This window comes from Balaenoptera borealis (genome assembly GCF_965194805.1).
Source record: "Balaenoptera borealis genome assembly, chromosome: 2".
NCBI lineage: Eukaryota > Metazoa > Chordata > Mammalia > Artiodactyla > Balaenopteridae > Balaenoptera > Balaenoptera borealis.
In genome coordinates, this window is record NC_138867.1 from 99,926,595 (window position 1) to 99,945,176 (window position 18,582).

The following is an 18,582-nucleotide window of genomic DNA, read 5'->3' on the forward strand; positions in this document are numbered from 1 at the left end:
AGTTTCAGGATGGCTATTAAAAAAATTTTTTTTATAAACAGAAGGACACTAACTGATGACTTCTCAGAGAGCTGAGCCCCAATCTTCTTTATCACCTTTACCTTCCAGGTATATTTTCCTGCTTCTGCACTTGGATTCCAGTAAGTTGTGAGGATAGATCTGTGAGTATAACCCCATTCTCTGCTTTGGGTTTCTCTCTGGAAATACAAAGATTTTTGTTTGAGCCTAGCTTTATAATTCTCTTTTGTATTTATCATCACTATGTCTTTTTTTAATTTTTTATTTTTAAAAATTTATTTTATTTTTGGCTGCGTTGGGTCTTCATTGCTGCACGTGGGCTTTCTCTAGTTGCGGCGAGTGGGGGCTACTCTTTGTTGCAATGCACGGGCTTCTCATTGTGGTGGCTTCTCTTGTTGTGGAACACGGGCTCTAGGTGCCAGGGCTTCAGTAGTTGCGGCACGTGGGCTCAGTAGTTGTGGCTCGTGGGCTCTAGAGCGCAGGATCAGTAGTTGTGGCGCATGGGCCTAGTTACTCCACATCCTGTGGGATCTTCCCGGACCAGGGCTTGAACCTGTGTCCCCTGCATTGGCATGCAGATTCTTAACCACTGTGCCACTAGGGAAGCCCATATCATCACTATGTCCTTTGGACAGAGATAGTATATTGAGAGTGTGAACAAATGGAGACTTAATCAGAAACCAAGCATAGCCATTATTCAAAAATTTCAGATTCCTCTTTGCCTAAGATATTGACTTATGAGACACCACATGAGGATTCATATGTTCAATTCAGTTGTGTTAAAGTGCATGACAATACCCAAAATGAAATTTCATGCTTGAAAATTGGACACCACTGAAGCTATTTAGTAACTATTTAGAAAGCATTATTTTCACCTTGGAAAATAAACATTAAAGTTTATTTATTCTAGTAAAATTATGTTTCCAAAAATGTTACTTCTGAGGCTTAGTTTATCTTAGTATAAACTAGTTGTTCTCATTCAGGGGTTATCCCCACCCCACCCCAACTGAGGACATTTGGCAATGTCTGGGGGCAATTTTGATTTTTGTGACTTGGTGGGGGGGTGCTACTGGCATCTAGTGGGTAGAGGTCAGGGATGTTTCTAGACATCTTACAATGCACTGAACAACCCCACATAACAAAAAAATTATTGACCCCAAATTTCAATAGTGTCAAAATTGAGAAAACCTACATCATTTGACTGTACTCACCATACAAAAGCAAAAATCATTTAGGAGCACCTGTTGACATTTTTTTGTCCCCTGAGATTCTGTTACCAAGGCTGTTGCCCCAGAATCATACCCCTGCCCCTCCCTCGAATGGAAACCAGTTGTTCTTATCTAAGTTCAGGAGGAAGCTGCAAAGAGAAAAGCAAGGACTGGTTAGAACAACTAGACCCAATATGACAGAAGATTTGACTTCCAGTAGACCTTGATCCTCATTATACGCTCATTGTAATACGTTAGCATGCTAAAGGGCCCATCCACCAGCACCATGACAGGTGATGATCGCCTTGACAACAACTGGAAAAGCCCATACAAGGACTGAAAAAGAGTGTTGCATCAGTTCTGTGTCCAAACCACAACCCTGTTCTCAGATAAGACGTGAGTATGCCTCCCACTCTTTCCAATTCCCTCCCTTTTACCTTGGCCCTCCTAAACATATGGTGTCTCTGTCCCAATTGGGTTGTGAAGTTGATTTGCAAACTAAATTTGCGCTTCTCCATTCTTTGGCCATTAATTAAAGCTTGTGCTGTTCCAGTCTCAGCATAGGTTTCATTATTGGCTGTGCGAATCTGAGCGGAAAAAGAACCTCCCTGGGTGTCGGCGCCTGGCTAGGACTTTAGTGAGGGTCCAGTTGACCAGTTTGGTAACAGTTCCATTTAGGAGGTCAGCCTGGGGTCCCAGGACTCTGCATTTTTCCAGGTGGTTTCCATCCAAGAGGTCCAAGGATTACATTCTAAGAAATCTTTTTTACCCCTTGCTATTTCTGAAAGCTACTTAAGGATAGGGGCTGCATCCTCGCCTAAATCCAGAAAACGCTTGTTGAGTGAATGACAAAACGATGGATGAAAGTATGAATGAAGTTAGGGGAGTCAATCATTTTACTACACAGGTCCCAGCAGCTCCCGTTACTTCCGGCCGCAGAACTGGCCCTTTCAAGCCAAGCCTCTTGGGCAGGCTCTCGCCGCGACTGGAGGCATGCCGGACTACATTTCCCAGAGTTCCAAGGGATCGCTGCGCAGGCGCACTTGGAAAACTCCGGCGTCTCTCTCCTCCGCAGAAACTGGCAGGTCATTGCAGTCCTGCCCCAGCCTGTCCTCCTGTCCTCCTTGTCCCGCAGTCTGAACTCCAGTAGTTCTGCTAGTGTATGTGTGTCGCTGCAGGCTGGACTTATGGCTTCGCCGTTGAGGTTCGACGGGCGGGTGGTACTGGTCACCGGCGCGGGGGGAGGTGAGTACGCGAAGGCTAGAGGGCCGGCGTCCTCCAGCGGGCCGGGATCCGCACGCAGCTGTAGCTGCGATCTCAGCATCTGGGCTGCGGGCAGCGGTGGCGGGGCGGCTTGGGGAGCGAGCGACTGGACTCGGTGGGGTTGAGGGTGGGAGGACGGACAACGATTGTTCTCCGGGCGCCTAATCGGCTGAGGATGGTGAGGAGGGGCTGGCCAGCCTAGAGTGGGGAGCCAGAAACTCCTGGTGCAGCCCACTTCTCCACCCGCCCCCAACGCTGTGGGAGCTTCTCAAGGCTTCAGGTCTTGAGAGGAGAGAGGCCCGGCTCGGCTGCGGGTTGCAAAACTAGGTATAATTCATCCCGACGCCCGTCTGTGCGTATCGATTGCGACTCTTCCTGTTAATAGACTCCCTAGGCCTCTGTCAAGTGTTTTAAACGTGGCGGAAAAGCCGTCTGGGGGCTGGAATCACCCCCGCAGGAGTAGAGATGTCAGTCCCTTGCCTTTGAAAAGTCAGTCATCTTTCCCTCTGTCGGATGATTTTAAGTTCTCGAGAGGGCCTTCTTTAAAAAAAGGCATCTGATAAGAGTCCTCCTTTTTGGACTTTGTGTGTTTATCAAGCGGATTGCAAACTCCAATGCCTGCAGGACTCAGGCAGGTGATAGAGGAATAAAATGAGAGTGGGGTGGGGGCAGTAGGAACTGGAGAGCAGAGGCCTTTCTGAAGTGGGCCAGATCTTCCTGTATTTCAGAAGCCAAGTGGAGATTGGTTATGTGAAATAACCCTATTTTTATTTCTATTTATTTATTTATGGCTGCATCAGGTCTTTGTTGCGGTGTGCGGGCCTCTCATTGCGGTGGCTTCTCTTGTCGCAGAGCCGGGCTCTAGGCGCACAGGTTTAGTTGCTCCACGTTATGTGGGATCTTCCCGGACCAGGGCTCGAACCCGTGTCCCCTGCATTGGCAGGTGGATTCTTAACCACTGCACCACCAGGGAAGTCCCCAAATAACCCTATTTTTAAAGGACAAAATTTAAGACAAACCACTCATACACACACGGATGCTTTGCAGTGAGGTTTTACACTATTTCCCACCTGTCCATGATCTCTGTAATCTCCAAGTGCAGGGATCTTGACCTAACGGGCCTTTGATTACCCACTGGTAGTGCCTTATACCTAGAATGGACCTAATGCAGAATTAATTTGAATTATATATTAAAAGTCACAAACAGTGGAATTCTGACAGTTAATTCATACGTATTTTCACGTCTCCATTTATAAAATGGATTCACATGCTTCCTTTCAGAAAATATCTTTAGTATTAATTGGTGGCCAAATGTTTTATATCCGTAGCTATATTTATTCTAAAATGATTATGTTTTTGGGAAAACATTTTGTTTACACTTTGCTTTTGATGGAAATAATTAAGTAAAGCACTCATGTTTTAAACCTCTTTTGACAGTGAGTGATTCACAGTATGAAATACATTTTATACCAGGACCTGGTATACACACACACACACACACACACACACACACACACACACCATATTTGAAACAAGCTCATGACATGGTACATAGTAAATGCAGTGCACTTTGAACGTTTCTATTCTGTTTCATTAAGTAAATGCAGATTACAACCCACTAAATTGATTTTGTGAAGTATTAATGGGTTGTGACTAGACAGTTCTGAATTTAGCACCTCCTGTTCATGAACTGATCCGTATTTTAAAGAGCCTGGATTATGATACAATTACTAGCCATTAGATTTGAATACTGATCTGGGGCAGATATAATTTTGTGGTAAAGTTGAGACTGTCATTAGGTCTACACTGGGCCATCATTATGAAAGAGAGATTGAGATCTAATTCCAGTCCTATCATGAAGACTGTTGTCCTTGAGGTCTTGGGGTTCTCATTTAAGGATACATATCTGTAGAATTGAGGCACTGCTAAACATCCCAGGAGGGTGTCCGTGAATCCCTCCCAGGCCTGTGTCTGGGAATTAGTCTGACTCCAACCCATGCATGTTCTAGAGATGAATAGAAATATCTTTGCACTATTCAGGTGCTGTTGTTTAGCTTGGAATATTGAATAGTTTAATGGGAGACCTGGAAGGAGAGGTTTAGAATTGTCTAGGATTAAGGTAAACAATTTTGCCATGATGGGTGGTATAACGGGAATTCGTATTTATTAGCTGATTGTAGTAGTTGCTGGGGATGTAGTTGTGAGAGTGGTGGAGGTGGGCCGTGGAAGAAGGGAGTCTGGCCATTGTGAATTTGAGATGGTTATAAAATAGCAAGCTGTAGATCTGGAGATAGTGAGAAGTGTGTGAGTAGTTGGAGATTCTGGAGTCAGGAGAGGTTTCGAAGTCATTTGACTTCCTTTGATTGGTAAAGCTAGAAGGTGAAATAGTCCAGGAAGCTAATCTCAGAGGCTCTGTCAACTTGAAGCAGAGAGAAGTCTAACCCACTGAAGAGAGCACTGAACAAGCACTGTGAGAAAAGAATCAACTGATATTTGACAGTGCTAAAGAAGTTAAGGTCAGAAGAGAAATGGGGGAGAGAGGACAGTTGACAATGAACTTAGGTGTGGGAGAAAGTTAAGACAGGATTTAAAAGAGGATTAAGAGAAAATAGAGGCTCTTGGCTTTAACTTTTTTTGCATTTTGACTGTAAAGATTTGCTGGGCATTGTGGGAAATGTAAAAGAACGACATAATCTCAACCTACAAGGACCTTCTAGTTTAGTTGGGGAGACAGACTAAGACACATAAAGTATTTAAATAATGTTTATGTAAGCACAGATATAAAAACGTTGGAGGACACTTAACGAACCTGTTAATGGACGAGTGGTATTACAGGGAAACAGGGAGGAGAATGTCACTTTTAACTTTATATACAGATTTGTGTACAGTTTGCATGGGCCTTTATGGTAAAAGTAGATTACTGATATATCTTTTCAGAGAATTGTATAGATTGGTTTTTTTTTTTTTTTAAAGAAATTCACGTTCTTTTATTTATGTATGTATGTATTTATTTATTTATTTATTTATTTATTTATGACTGTGTTGGGTCCTCGTTTCTCTGCGAGGGCTTTCTCTAGCTGTGGCAAGTGGGGACCACTCCTCATCGCGGTGCGCGGGCCTCTCACCATCGCGGCCTCTCTTGTTGCGGAGCACAGGCTCCAGACGCGCAGGCTCAGTAATTGTGGCTCACGGGCCCAGTTGCTCCGTGGCATGTGGGATCTTCCCAGACCAGGGCTCGAACCCGTGTCCCCTGCATTGGCAGGCAGATTCTCAACCACTGCGCCACCAGGGAAGCCCCCTATAGATTGGTTTTGAGATAATTCTCTGATTAACTTAGATCAATCTCTACTAGAGACATATCCCATTCCTTTCATCTGATGATTTTCTTTGTTACCATTTTTTTTTTTTTTTTTGCGTTCTGGTTATGAGTATTTGATTTCTCTGAAAACCTCATGTTAAGAGCAAGTGCTTCAGCCTAGATCTGATAAAATATGAGGAGACTTGAGTTATTATATTGGGTGGGTTCTCTCTCATCCATTCAGAGTGGATTAAATTTTAAAATAAATTATTTGGTGATCTTTTAGTTTTGGAAAACTTTATAGTTTGGGTTCTTTTTAGACGAGCCTGATAATTTAGCCATCTCAATATTTGTTTACTTGTTTATCAATTAATTCAAATTAAATTTAAACTACCAATTAAATTTATCAATTACATTTTAAAAAACGTGTGCACGGGGCGTCAGGGGCACGAGGCGGCGCCGGCCTGGCGCGGGGCTGCGGCGGCCGCGTGGACCGGCGCCCGGGGCGGCAGAGCGGGGGCGGGGCCGGGGTTCCGGAGCGCAGCCCCGCCGGCCGGGCCGAGGCGCTGGGGCGCCGGGGACGCGTGGTGGGCGTAGGGCAGGGGCGCCACCCCCGGCAGAGGCTGCCGAAGTGCTGCAGGCCTGGAACTCCGCGCGGGTCGCCTGGAGACGACGCCTCCGCCAGGCCCTGCTCGAGGCCGCCCCCGCGCCGAGGCGCACTTGGCCGCCCGGTGCCCACGGCGCGCTGGGCCTCAAACCATGCTGGTGTCTGACCAGGCGTTTGTCACGCTGGCTACCAATGACGTCTACTGCCAGGGGGCCTTGGTGCTGGGGCAATCATTGCGGGACCACAGGACCACCAGGAGGCTGGTGGTGCTGGTCACCCCTCAGGTGTCCAACCTGCTCAGGGAAATTCAGATGATCCACATTGACACCAGAAGAAGTGAAACCCTTCTGCTGACCAGTAACAACGGGAGACATGGAGAATGTTATCAAAGGCTTATCTGGGGGGAAGGACCTGGGCCTGGGCAATTGTAAGGGATGTTCTGTAAAACTGGGCACAATAAATTTCCATGCAAAAAGGAAAAAAACAAAAACAAAAAAACGTGTGCATGTTAAAATAATTTAAACAATGCAGAAGTAAGCTTTCCACCCCTTGTTGCTAGTTACATAATTCTGTTCCCCAGAGGTAACCACTAATTGCCAGTCTCTTATATAGTCTTCCTGAGATATTCTCTGCCTATAAAATTTATATGGGCACGTATCCATTTTTGGATGTATAAATTTACACCTCATACCTTTGAGTCTGAATTAAATATTTCCTGTGTGTGGTGATTATGTAGTCAAGGTTCAGAGCAGGATATAGAAACCACTAGATATTTGAAACAGGAAAGGACTTAATTTAAGCAGTTGGGTTTTAGGCAGTTCCTCTTGGAATTCCTTATGGAACAGTATAAAACTGGTCCATTAGGGGAGCCACTACCTCTGAGGCTACCAGTGGAACTGCCACAGCCCAAATAGCCACTGGCCCCAGGGATCTAGAGAATGGAAGCTGCCATCCAGAAATTAGGGAGCTAGATCTAGAAGCTGCCACTATACCTGCTTAATACCTAGGAAGCCTCAAGAAATCAGCTTCTTAACTAACAGTAACATCCAAAAGTCACAGTAAGGTGGCTTCTGCCTCATTCCCTCCTTCCACATTTCATGCAAATGTGTTTAATGGTGGAACCCAATTCACATCTAGCATCCATCCTAGAGCTAGGTAGAATGATAGGAAATGGTAGGTAGAATAGGTGGAAAATACAGTTTTAAGCTTTCCAACCCCTGAAAGTAGAAGTAGGTGAAGTAGAGGCTGAGAGTACCAATGAAAGCTCTACCCTTGTAATGTAATTAATTGTTCACCAGTTACTTTACAATAGGGATTGAGTTGAGTGGACCAGAAAAATTATGCTAACATTTGCTCAACCTTCTGATTTTTTTCTTTTGTTTTCAATAGGATTGGGCCGAGCCTATGCCCTGGCTTTTGCAGAAAGAGGTGCATCAGTTGTTGGTAAGTTGATACATTTTTCTTTTCATTCAGTAGCTAGGAACTAAAATACAGTCTTCACAAGCCAGAGGCCTTTGTATTCACACCAAATAATTTGTCAAGGTCAAATTTCATCACTAATTTTTTCTTCTGCCAGCAAAATTTTTTTCCCCATTGAGGCTAACTTTGTAACTTACTTTTTAAAGTAAACTAGTTTCACAGAATTTGCAACTTAATAGAACTGAGAAAGATGAGCTGACATTCATTATATAAAAGGAAATTCTTGAATTTGGTATATTGTGGGCTGTAATTTTTCGATGTAGAAGACTGGTGCAAGATGAATCCTTGTAAGTGTAAATATATTGATAAGGTAAGAAATAAGTGCATTTTCATAACTAAATGTTTGGAATCGGGGAATCCAAAGTATTTTTTTTTTAATCTCTTTCATAAAAATTTTTCAAATGGAAGCTTTTATAACAGTTAAAAATTTTTTTAATTAAAGGGGCACTTGCATGAGTTTTATTATGGGGGGATCAGTTGGAAGATGGTGTATTGAAGAATACACCAAAAGTGGGAAGTTTTAGTAATCTCAGTGGTTTGCCTGATGTACTTGGCAGTTGGTGTGGACCTAGGATTGGATTTGTCTACAGCCAAGTCTTTGTGGGGAATATCTAAATGAGTGCCAGGTAGGTACATAGGGCAGATGTATGGCCCAATATTTATTAATATCTTTCCTGGGCTAAAATTGTTGGCCCACATCATTGTCCTCCCAATCCCAGTTTTCCTACATCTTATCAGGGAATACAGAGAGCCAAATTTCTCCCTATTTGTTTACGGAGATGTGTAATAAAAGACTGAACAAGCAGCCAGGTTTTCTAAACAAAGAAGACCTAAGCAGGATATTGAATATACTTTTCTTCCTCAGCATATATCTTTTTTTTTTTTTCCATTCATGAGATATTTATTAAAATAACACATTTAGGGAAAAATATCAATACAATTGTATACATCATTACTGAAAACTGTATACCATCATACAAAAAAGGATTTTATTTTGGGAAGGAAATCAATTCCTAATTTATGGCAAGTTTTACTTTAAGAAATAAAACCACAAAACAACACAATCTAATTCAATCTTAAAGGCTGGCATGCTGAGCAAGGTATGTTCTTATTCTTTGTAGGAGCTCCTTCTTTACACTGTCAGGTACCAGGGCTCTGCCTTTTGGTGTGATTTCAGCCACCAAGTCATCAACAGTAACGTGTTCTAGTCCTTTTTCTTTAATTACCTTTACAGTGTGCCTTCAACTGATCCTTCCAGCCACATTCAATTAATTTAGCTCTCAGCAACTCTTTGAGGCCTTCTCTTTCTCCAGTTTCTATCAACTTTTGGTTAATTGCTGCTCTTATCTGCGCATCTTTGTTCATCTTGCTAACCACACTCTTCGGCTGCCCGGACCTAGCATATATCTTTATGGAAGGGACACAGCGACTTTGGATGTTCCTTGTTTAAGGTCATAGCCACTGGCTGTTAATCCAGTCTACTTCTTGGGGCAAGGACAAATTTTGATATTGTGGTATTTGGTCAGGGCGTGTATAGTTCAGGCCTTTTTTGCCAGATTTTCCCCAAAATATTTCATGTCAGGGCCTAAAGGCACATGTTGTTACTTTTTTTTTTTTTCTTTAAAAAAAATATATTGTTATTTATTTATTAATACCTAAAACTTTTTATTTATTTAAATCTTTTCCACTCAATTCCGTAAGTGCAAGTATCTCATTTTATCTTTTGTATCTCCTAAAGTTCCGAGAATGTTGCCTTTTGTAAAGAAGGGACTTTGTTCATTCCTTCCTTTATTGTTTGCTGTAGCCCTTTTCGGGGGGTGGGGCGGGCTGGGGAGTGGTTGGTGTGTCTTTGAGATTGGTTGAATAAATTTCTGCTTTTTTTGTTGTGACTAAGTTATAATCTTAGTTTATAAACTTGTTTTGTAAAACCTTTTGCAGCAGTATGTGTTTATGTGGATCAGTTTTCCTGTATTTATTTATTACCTTTGAATTTGTTGAACTCAGATTGGAGTTTTTCAGTTCTAAGAAAAAGGTAAACAGGGACAGTATATCTGTTTATTTTGTCATTGCCTCAGGGATGGTATTGCAGCAAGTGCTTGTGAGAGTCCAAAAAGGCAGAAAATCAGTGTTTTGGGAAAAATATTTACCAAACTAGGCTGGAGAGCCAGATTTAGTTTAGTTTAGTTTATGTGAAAATGTAGAACTTTTCACTGATATTTTCTACCACTTTTTAGCCTGTGACCTAGCTGTGAACTTTCTGGGCTACCAATGGGTTTTGTTCTTCCCTAACCACCACTACCCTCTGCTTTAACTTTTTTAAAACACAGATGCCCTGAGTCCAGGTTGTATCATGTGCACTAACATTTCTCCTGTGTTAATTTTGTTCTGCTCAGCATATTTTTACCTGAGTAAGCAAAACACCGTAAAGAGGAGTAAGCAAACCTAGGATTTATGACATGAGAGTATCTTGTTTGTGGAAAAATTACTAATCAGTTAATCCTATGACTAGCTCAGAGGCCAGTAAGAAGTAAGACCTTAAGAAATGGAGTACCTTGTTTCTCATATAAGTCAACTTTTGCTAGGTTATGCTGAGTTAACAGACAAATCTCAATGGTTTATAATAATAAAGGATAATTTCAGGACTTCCCTGGTGGTGCAGAGGTTAAGAATCTACCTGCCAATGCAGGGGTTACAGGTTCGAGCCCTGGTCCGGGAAGATCCCACATGCCGCGGAGCGACTGAGCCCGTGCACCACAACTACTGAGCCTATGCTCTAGAGCCCACGAGCCACAACTACTGAGCCCGTGTGCCACAACTACTGAAGCCCACGTGCCTAGAGTCCGTGCTCTGCAACAAGAGAAGCCACTGCAATGAGAAGCCCACACACCTCAACGAAGAGTAGCCCCCGCTCGCCGCAACTAGAGAAAGCCCACGCATAGGAAGGAAGACCCAACACAGCCAAAAATAAAAATAAATAAATAAAATAAATAAATTTATTTTAAAAAAAAGGGTAATTTCATACCTACCTGACCTTTCAGCTTCTGGTCAGCTGTGTCTCTGCTTTATGTGTCTTACTAATTTCAGGATCCCAGTTGAAGGAGCAACTTTCATCATGGCTGTTCTTCCGGCAGAGGGAAAATAAAAATGGATCCCCTTGGTGTCTCATAAAGCTTCTGTTTAGAAGTGGCATGTCGTTTCTACTCACCTTTCATTGGCCAAAAGAAATCACCTGGCCAAGCCCAAAGTTAAGGGTATCACTTAAGATATTCTCTTCATGTAAATATGATTGCTATGTTTTATATTCCATAATATAAAGCATTATGGGAGATTTAAATCTGGGTATAAGAACTGCTAAGCCTTTGGGTGATAATTACAAGGGATATTTGGTTTCGTACACGTTATATCTTTCAAGAAATGTTCGCACATATCTGAAGGAAATGTTGGGAATGGAATAGGTTTGAGGTTTCCTCAGTAGGTGAGCTGTATCGAGTTCTCTGAATATTAAGTTTTGTCTTGAGGGCGTGAACACAAAGAAGATCGAAGTGTTCCAGCAAGGAGAACCTCTTTTTGGACAGTAAAGAAAGGCAGAATGCTTTCTATTCTTGAACTGAAGGAGTAGCATTTTTGGGTAATTGAAACTGCAATCATTTGAAGTAAGATCGACATGATTTCTTTTCTGTACTGCAGTTGCATAATAACTGGTAAAGGTGAGTTACAAGTTCCTGTGGTCTGATGCCAGAGCCTGTGTTTTTAACCGCTGTGTGATCCTGACAGCCAGAATGTGAACTGCAGTGGGGAAAGTGAATTGTCTTTGAAGTTAGGTCAGGCTATAAATCCTGTTTCTGCTGTCTAATTACATGATCTCTCTGAATATTAGTAGCCACCTTACCTAATAACTTCCAGGATTATGATGGGGATTAAATGACATCAAGAATTAAAACCTTTTGTAAAGGGGGTAAAAAGCCAGTAATAGTAACTGCCTTCCGGGCAGTGTGCTGGGCACTGTGCTCAAGATTATGTCAAAGTGAGCTTAGGGGGCATCCCAGGCTGGCGTGAAGTCATCTAGAGGAACAAAGTGAGAGATGAGAGATCACAGGAGGTCAGGTCATGTAGGACCATTTAGTTCAGAGTAAGGACTGGCTTTTACCCTGATTGAGATGGGAAGCCATTGGAGAGCGTGGAGGAGCAACATGACCTCATTTAAGGTTTAAGTGGATCATTCTGAGTGCTGTGTGAGGAATAGGTTCTAGGGGAGCAGGCGTGGAAGTGGAGAAGTATGTTGGGCATATTGGGGTCTATTACCCTATTAACTCTTCTTGTCCACACTTGTGATGTTTCATTAAAAAAAAGAAGAGGAAACAGAGAGATCTGTCAGGTTATCGCAGTAATCTACGTAAGAGATGGGGGTGATTCAGACAGGTGGTAGGGATGGAGGTGGTGCAAAGAAGTTAAATTCTGGATATATTTTGAAGGTAGGTGTGGCAGGATTTGCTTATTTGCTGATGTGGGTTGAAAGGGAGAGAGAAGAATAAAGTGGTGGTTTACCGAGATAGGAAAGACTGGAGGAGGGCCGGATTCGCAGAGAGGGGACATTCCCAGTAGACTTTCAGATGGGGATAGTAGGTAGGCAGTGGGACATAGGACTCTGTAGTTGGGGGGACAGGTTGAAGCTGTATAAATCTATTTTCAGTTTCTAGGTGGTATTCAAAGCCAGGAGACTGGATTAGATTACCCAGGTGGTGAGTGCAGATAAACAGGAGATGGGGTCCCAGGACTGAACTCTGGAGGGGACTCAGTCTCTCATTTTCAGTTTCTTCTCCCTTTAAGGAGACCTTTGATGCCTTCTTGTTGTTGAGACAGATTAAGTCCCTTAAATTAAGGGACCTAATTTAAGACGTTGCTTTCTAAACTATCACAACATTTTGGAGGTCTTCAAATATTTAGATACATTTATGGCCATTCTGGAAAAGACTCTGATGAACTAGGGTGATTGTATCTTTCTATCAAACGTGAAAATAGTATGGCAGCTCTGTGTTTTCCGCCTTTTCTTTGGCTGTCAAGAAGCTTGAGGGTAAACCTGACACTGTCCCCAAATAGAGTAACTACCATTAGCATATGCTTTGAGTAGGCTTCTCTTTCTCTGATGTAACGTTTTCTTAATTTTTCCATTTTTTAATAGTCCTTTCACATTTAAGGCACCTTAAATACTTTTTGGTAGCAGTCAGGACATGAACAGAATACAGGAAGAAATCCCCATTGGGCCCACAGCTCTAAAATCAATGAAATGATTCTTAATGCTATTGTTTGCTATCGGAAACTTTATCAAAATAGGAGGAAAGGCATCAAGCATAGAAAACAGAAATGTCTGGAAGAACATCCAAGAGATGGTTAATAGCAGTTACCTCTGGGGTAAGACAAGGATTAAAAAGACTTTTTGAATCTGCAGGGTTTGAATTTCTTGAAAGCATTAAAAAAAAAAAAAAGTAAATAACCTCCAAAAAATAAGTACACTTGTAGTATAATATTGCCCGTGTCATCTTTTAATATGCTTCTCAGATTACTCATTGTAAAGGATGTCACTCACAGAATCAATACATATGCAAGTTATTTTGATTTTGTAGATTTGGAAGCACCATTTTACTTTGGAAATAAAAGTCGTTTATAGATATGTCATTGGTAGTGGATATGACTCAGCTGGTGTCAAACCCTTGGATTGAATAAATATAGGAACACGAATATGTGTAAGCACAGTGATAAAGCACTCTTCAAATACAAAGCATTATAACATTATTACTCTTGATAATTAAGTGGCAAGTTAGAAACTGCTATATAAGCAATTTCCCGCACTGAGCTACAGCAAAAAGGACGAACTACTTATAGTAAAGTGAAGCAGTAAAGTGAGGGCAGACTTTAAGGGATCTTGAAAGTTAAGCAGTGAATAATTAGGGCTCCACTGCAGATTTTGAGCAAGGGGATGACTTAGTATAAAGGCTGCCTTTGGGCCATTACCCAGCAACAGTCTGCTGATTGCCTGGAAAGATTAAGATTGGAAGCAGAAGACCACCGGGAAGGCAACTGTAGTAATCTGGGCATGAAATTATAGAATAGGAAAGAAATGGCAGTAAACAATTCCTCGAAAGAACTGGAAACTCCTCAGTGCACAAACTGTCTACCTTGCGAGCTCAAAGCACCTAGCACAGTGCTGGATACAGAGTGGGAACAGAGTGAACATTTGAAGAATCATAATGAAATTGATGTCAAGCCTTGATGGCCCAGTGACATGTGCTGTTCAGAAATGGGAGAAAGGAAAGAGTACCTGGCAAATAACTCACCCAGCAAACTGATGTTGAGAAGGTGGGACAGTTTGAGGAAGATGATAATCAGTTTGATTTGCATTTTTTTTTTTTTCCTGTCAAACTATAAGTGACGTATATTCCCTCAGCTGGTTTAGCAGCCCTGATATCAGGAGACCCAAAGCATGTTTCTTGCTCTAGTCTTTGGAGCCAATAGTCAGGGCTGAAGGACAGCAAGAAAGAACAAGAAAACCAACTTCTGAGAGCAAAGTCCTGTACACAAATAGGATTGGTAAAGACAAATCCAGATTTCTCAATCTGGTTTATGTAACAAAACACTGAAAAACAATGTATGTAATGCTCATCAAAAAATACTAATGCTCCAATGTTACCTCTGTTTCTCTTTCAACATTTCAGTAAAGGAACTTATGATCTGCAACACATATGATAAAGAATTAAAATCTTTTATAAGTAAGGGACACGTACACACATCTGTAAGAAAGAAAAGCACCCCAAATGAAATGTGATTTAAGCAGGCAAAACAATGAGAAGTATAAATGACCAATAAGCCCATGAAAATAATGTTACCTTACTAGTGCTCAAAGAAGTGTAAATTAAATAATGAGCTACAACTTGTAATCATTTAATTGTTATACTGAAAAGAATGATGATGTCCAGTGTTGGGAGGATATGGGGAAACAGGCATTGTCACAAACATGGTTCTGTTTTCAGGCTTGGATAGTTGATAACTTGATACTTTGTATTTAGGTATCCATTTACCTATTAATAGAGTACTTTTACAGGCTCCAAGTGTGTTTTAGAATTCTCTGGATTCTTATATCCCTGCTCTAGTGGTTAGCATATTGCAGGTATTTAGTAAAATCTTGGGGTGGATTTTTAGTAAAAAACCTTATGTAGTCTTTAGTAGACTATCCAAGTCATTGATTTATTTAAAATGACAGAAATAGGAAAAAGATTTTACATCTTAAAAAAAAAAAAACAAAACTCTTCAGAGCTATAAACTGGATTTTATATGGAGGATTTACAAATATATCACTTTGGGGGATATTTTGATGGTTTTAGCTGAAAAGACTCTGTCCTTAACTATCATAATCTTAACCATTTTTACCCCCTAATTTAAAGCTATTTGTTTGACTGGGGTGGCTGATTTACTGTTCCTTCTATATTCTCCCCAAGCACATGTGATTTTTTTTTTTTTTTTTTTTTTTTAGTGGAAATAATTAGGATAAAAGAAACTTGTTTACAGCATTAGAGGAGCAGAGTGGTATTGTGGTAGGTCCAGGTTCTAGTCTGAATTTTGCCATTTCATACAGCCTTGGAGGCTGGACAAGCTTTGGAGCCTGGAACAAGTTACATAACCTTTCCTAAACTTTGCTCTTCTGCGGAAATAGGAACAACTGTTCCTGCCAAACTCCTAAAAAGCTGTATGGAGATCAAATGCAGCAATGTACATAGATGGGTCTTTGCAAATGTAAAGTATATACATACCAGTATAAGGCGGTAATGGTATTTTAAAATATTATTGTGATTAGAATTTTAGTCATATATTTAAGCTGAACAGTGTCACATAGTGTGGATACATTTCTCTTTGTATACAATCTGTTAACATTGTTGCTATCCAAGCCCTTCAGCGTGTAGCCAGTGCTTTTCTAGTTAAGCCTGAAATCCCTGTGATTTAGCTCTGGTGATAGTGGGATAACTGAGTGGGGTCAGTGTTAAGTTTGTACTCTCTAAGGTAGAGACTTGTCTTGAATAAATCTATTCTGAAACTGTTTCACTGCACATCATTGATCTCAATAATTATTTATACAGTCTTCAGTTCTTACCTTTGCTTGCACTTGGTTGCACTTTGAACAGTTTCCACTTGGGGGTAGTGTTTCATTTCACAATTGAACAATTCTTTCTTTACTTAAGTATGGCCTTTGCCAGTTTGCTCTTGAACGTTCCCTTGCTTAGTTAAAAAGGGTCTTAGTAGACTGTTAGCTGCGTGTTTTAAAATCTTGATTTTTAAAAACTGTTTCCTGTCATTTGAGTAATTGTACAGAAATGAATAATTAATAGGAATTTAGTCTTGAGAATCTTAACACTTTTTTTTTTAATCTCTGAGGGATAATGTAAGCCTTTTCCCCATTATTTTGTGTCTTTGAGGCATTTTTTATTTGCAGTAAGGCTGTTAAGACTATATTGTTAGAAAAAATATATCCCAGTCCACATTTTGAAAAACTCATTTCCTTTAAGAGTAAAAGCACATTAGGCTAACTTTGCTCGGTATCATCCCTGTATCTCCCTTTACCACCCAACCCCACTTGCAGCCCTCACTCCAGCCCCCACCAAAAGAGGACCATTCTTGAAAAGAAAAAAAGATCTTGTGGGTTTTTCTTTTTTCCCCAGGTATGGTAATTATCAATTTGGTAATATTAAGAGACTTTAAATTTTAGTATATACCTCTATGCCATTTATTAATTAGTAATTTTTAAATTGTTATATTCTGCACAGTGTGCAATAACCCTACAAAAATGATCACTTTGCAATGCAAATTAATTCTTTGTCCCAGGTATTTGTTTTAAATTCTGTTTTTTCCAAGTTATTTGGCATTGATCTATATATCTTTTCATTTGTTTTTGCATGTTATTTTGTAAATAATTAAATTATTGTATAAATTACCTTCGTTATCATATTATTTAGTTATGTTGGCTTTTATAAACTTTATGATGCAATTAGTGCATTAGTGTAGTTACCACATACTTAACTTTCAGTAGATTATAAACTCTGAGGATAGGCACCATTCTTATACATCTGTAGATTTCTGTAGATTTCCTTGCAAATAGTAAATGTGCAATTAATGTGTTTGTATCTATATAATTGGATATAGGGAGATGTTATGTGGTAAGTGTGGTCAGTTGTTAAACATATAAATTACATATATGGTATAAATTAGTGACTGAACACATATTAGTTGTGTATGTAATTTTTGACCTCTTTCAATAAATAGTTTTTATTTCTTTTTTTGGTAGACCATGACACACTATGTTTTATAAAAATTCACGTGTGCTTCTCCAAGAGTTTAATATTGTGCTTGTTATTTTTTTTGTTTTTTATAAATTTATTTATTTATTTATTTATTTATTTATTTTTGACTGTGTTGGGTCTTCGTTTCTATGCGAGGGCTTTCTCCAGTTGCGGCGAGCGGGGGCCACTCTTCATCACGGTGCGCGGGCCTCTCACTGTCACGGCCTCTCGTTGCGGAGCACAGGCTCCAGACGCGCAGGCTCAGTAGCTGTGGCTCACTGGCCCAGTTGCTCCGCGGCATGTGGGATCTTCCCGGACCAGGGTTCGAACCCATGTCCCCTGCATCGGCAGGCAGACTCTCAAGCACTGCGCCACCAGGGAAGCCCCGTGCTTGTTCTTTATCACCATTCCTGTAAACAAAGGCCTTCTTGACATGGAGAAGATATTTCACATTGTGTATTTAACCTTTCTTTCTTTCTTTCTTTTTTTTTAAATTATGGTAAGAACATTTAATATGAGCATTTAACAAAGTTTTAAGTGTACAATACAGTATTATGAACTGCAGGCACTATGTTGTATGGCAGATAAGATCTATAGAACTTATTCATCTTGCATTATTGAAACTTTATGCCCACCGATTAGCAACTCCCCATTTTCTCCTCCCCCTAATCTTTGCAACCACCATTCTACTCTCTGATTCTATGAGTTTGACTATTTTAGGTACTTTGATGTAAGTGGAATCATGCAGCATTTGGCCTTCTGTGACTGGGTTACCATATTATCTTCAAAGCTCATCCATGTCGTTACATATTGCAAAATTTCCTTCTTTTTTTAAAGGCTGAATAATAGTACATTGTATTTATGTACCACATTTTCTTTTCCATTTTTATCTGTCAGTTGATATTTATATTATTTCTACATCTTGGCTATTGTGAATAGTGCTGCATTGAACATTTGGAGTGCTGTTATCTCTTTGGTTCCTGATTTCAATTCTTTTGAATAAATACCTGGAAGTGGGATTGCTGGATCGTGTGGCAGTTCTAGTTGTAATTTTTTGAAGAATGTCCATACTGTTTTCCTGTGTATTTAATCTTAAAAGTGATCTTTAGGTTTTTTTCTTTTCTTTCTTTTTGCTAAAAGTGGGTTGAATCATGGTCTTTTTCTTTCTAAAAAAGGAGAAGCATTGCACAGTTAAAAATTTCATGACATGAACCTGTGTTTAAATATTTTTCTGCTTCATATCTATATCTATATCTATATATATTTTCATATGTATATTTAAAAACAAAGAGGCATGTTTTGAAAGTACGTATCTCATGGTGTGTTCAGTAAGATGGGAATATGGTAGTAGGGAATTAGGAAGATGACTGAAGAAATACACTAATA

At 40.4% G+C, this 18,582-nt stretch overlaps 1 protein-coding gene and 1 pseudogene across 13 annotated transcripts in view; one reads left to right on the forward strand and one right to left on the reverse strand.

The window, feature by feature from the left end:
- The window catches only part of HSD17B4 (hydroxysteroid 17-beta dehydrogenase 4), a 244,086-nt gene that overhangs the window by 43,083 nt on the left and 182,421 nt on the right, over positions 1-18,582 (forward strand). For 5 of the 12 annotated variants that reach the window (XR_014239448.1, XR_014239449.1, XM_082376251.1 and 2 more), the window contains exons 1-2: positions 1,648-2,471; positions 7,784-7,837. Coding sequence is in view for 8 of the 12 variants with exons in the window: in XM_082376251.1 (XP_082232377.1) it covers positions 2,099-2,471; positions 7,784-7,837 (427 nt within the window). In the remaining 4 variants the exon portion in view is untranslated. Of the gene's footprint in view, positions 1-1,646; positions 2,472-7,783; positions 7,838-18,582 lie in introns of those variants that run through there. The other 7 variants (XR_014239450.1, XR_014239451.1, XM_082376253.1 and 4 more) reach the window with 4 other exon arrangements.
- On the reverse strand, positions 8,875-10,507 carry LOC309622504 (transcription and mRNA export factor ENY2 pseudogene; annotated as a pseudogene). Its single transcript has one exon. The product of its transcript is annotated as a transcription and mRNA export factor ENY2 pseudogene (transcript).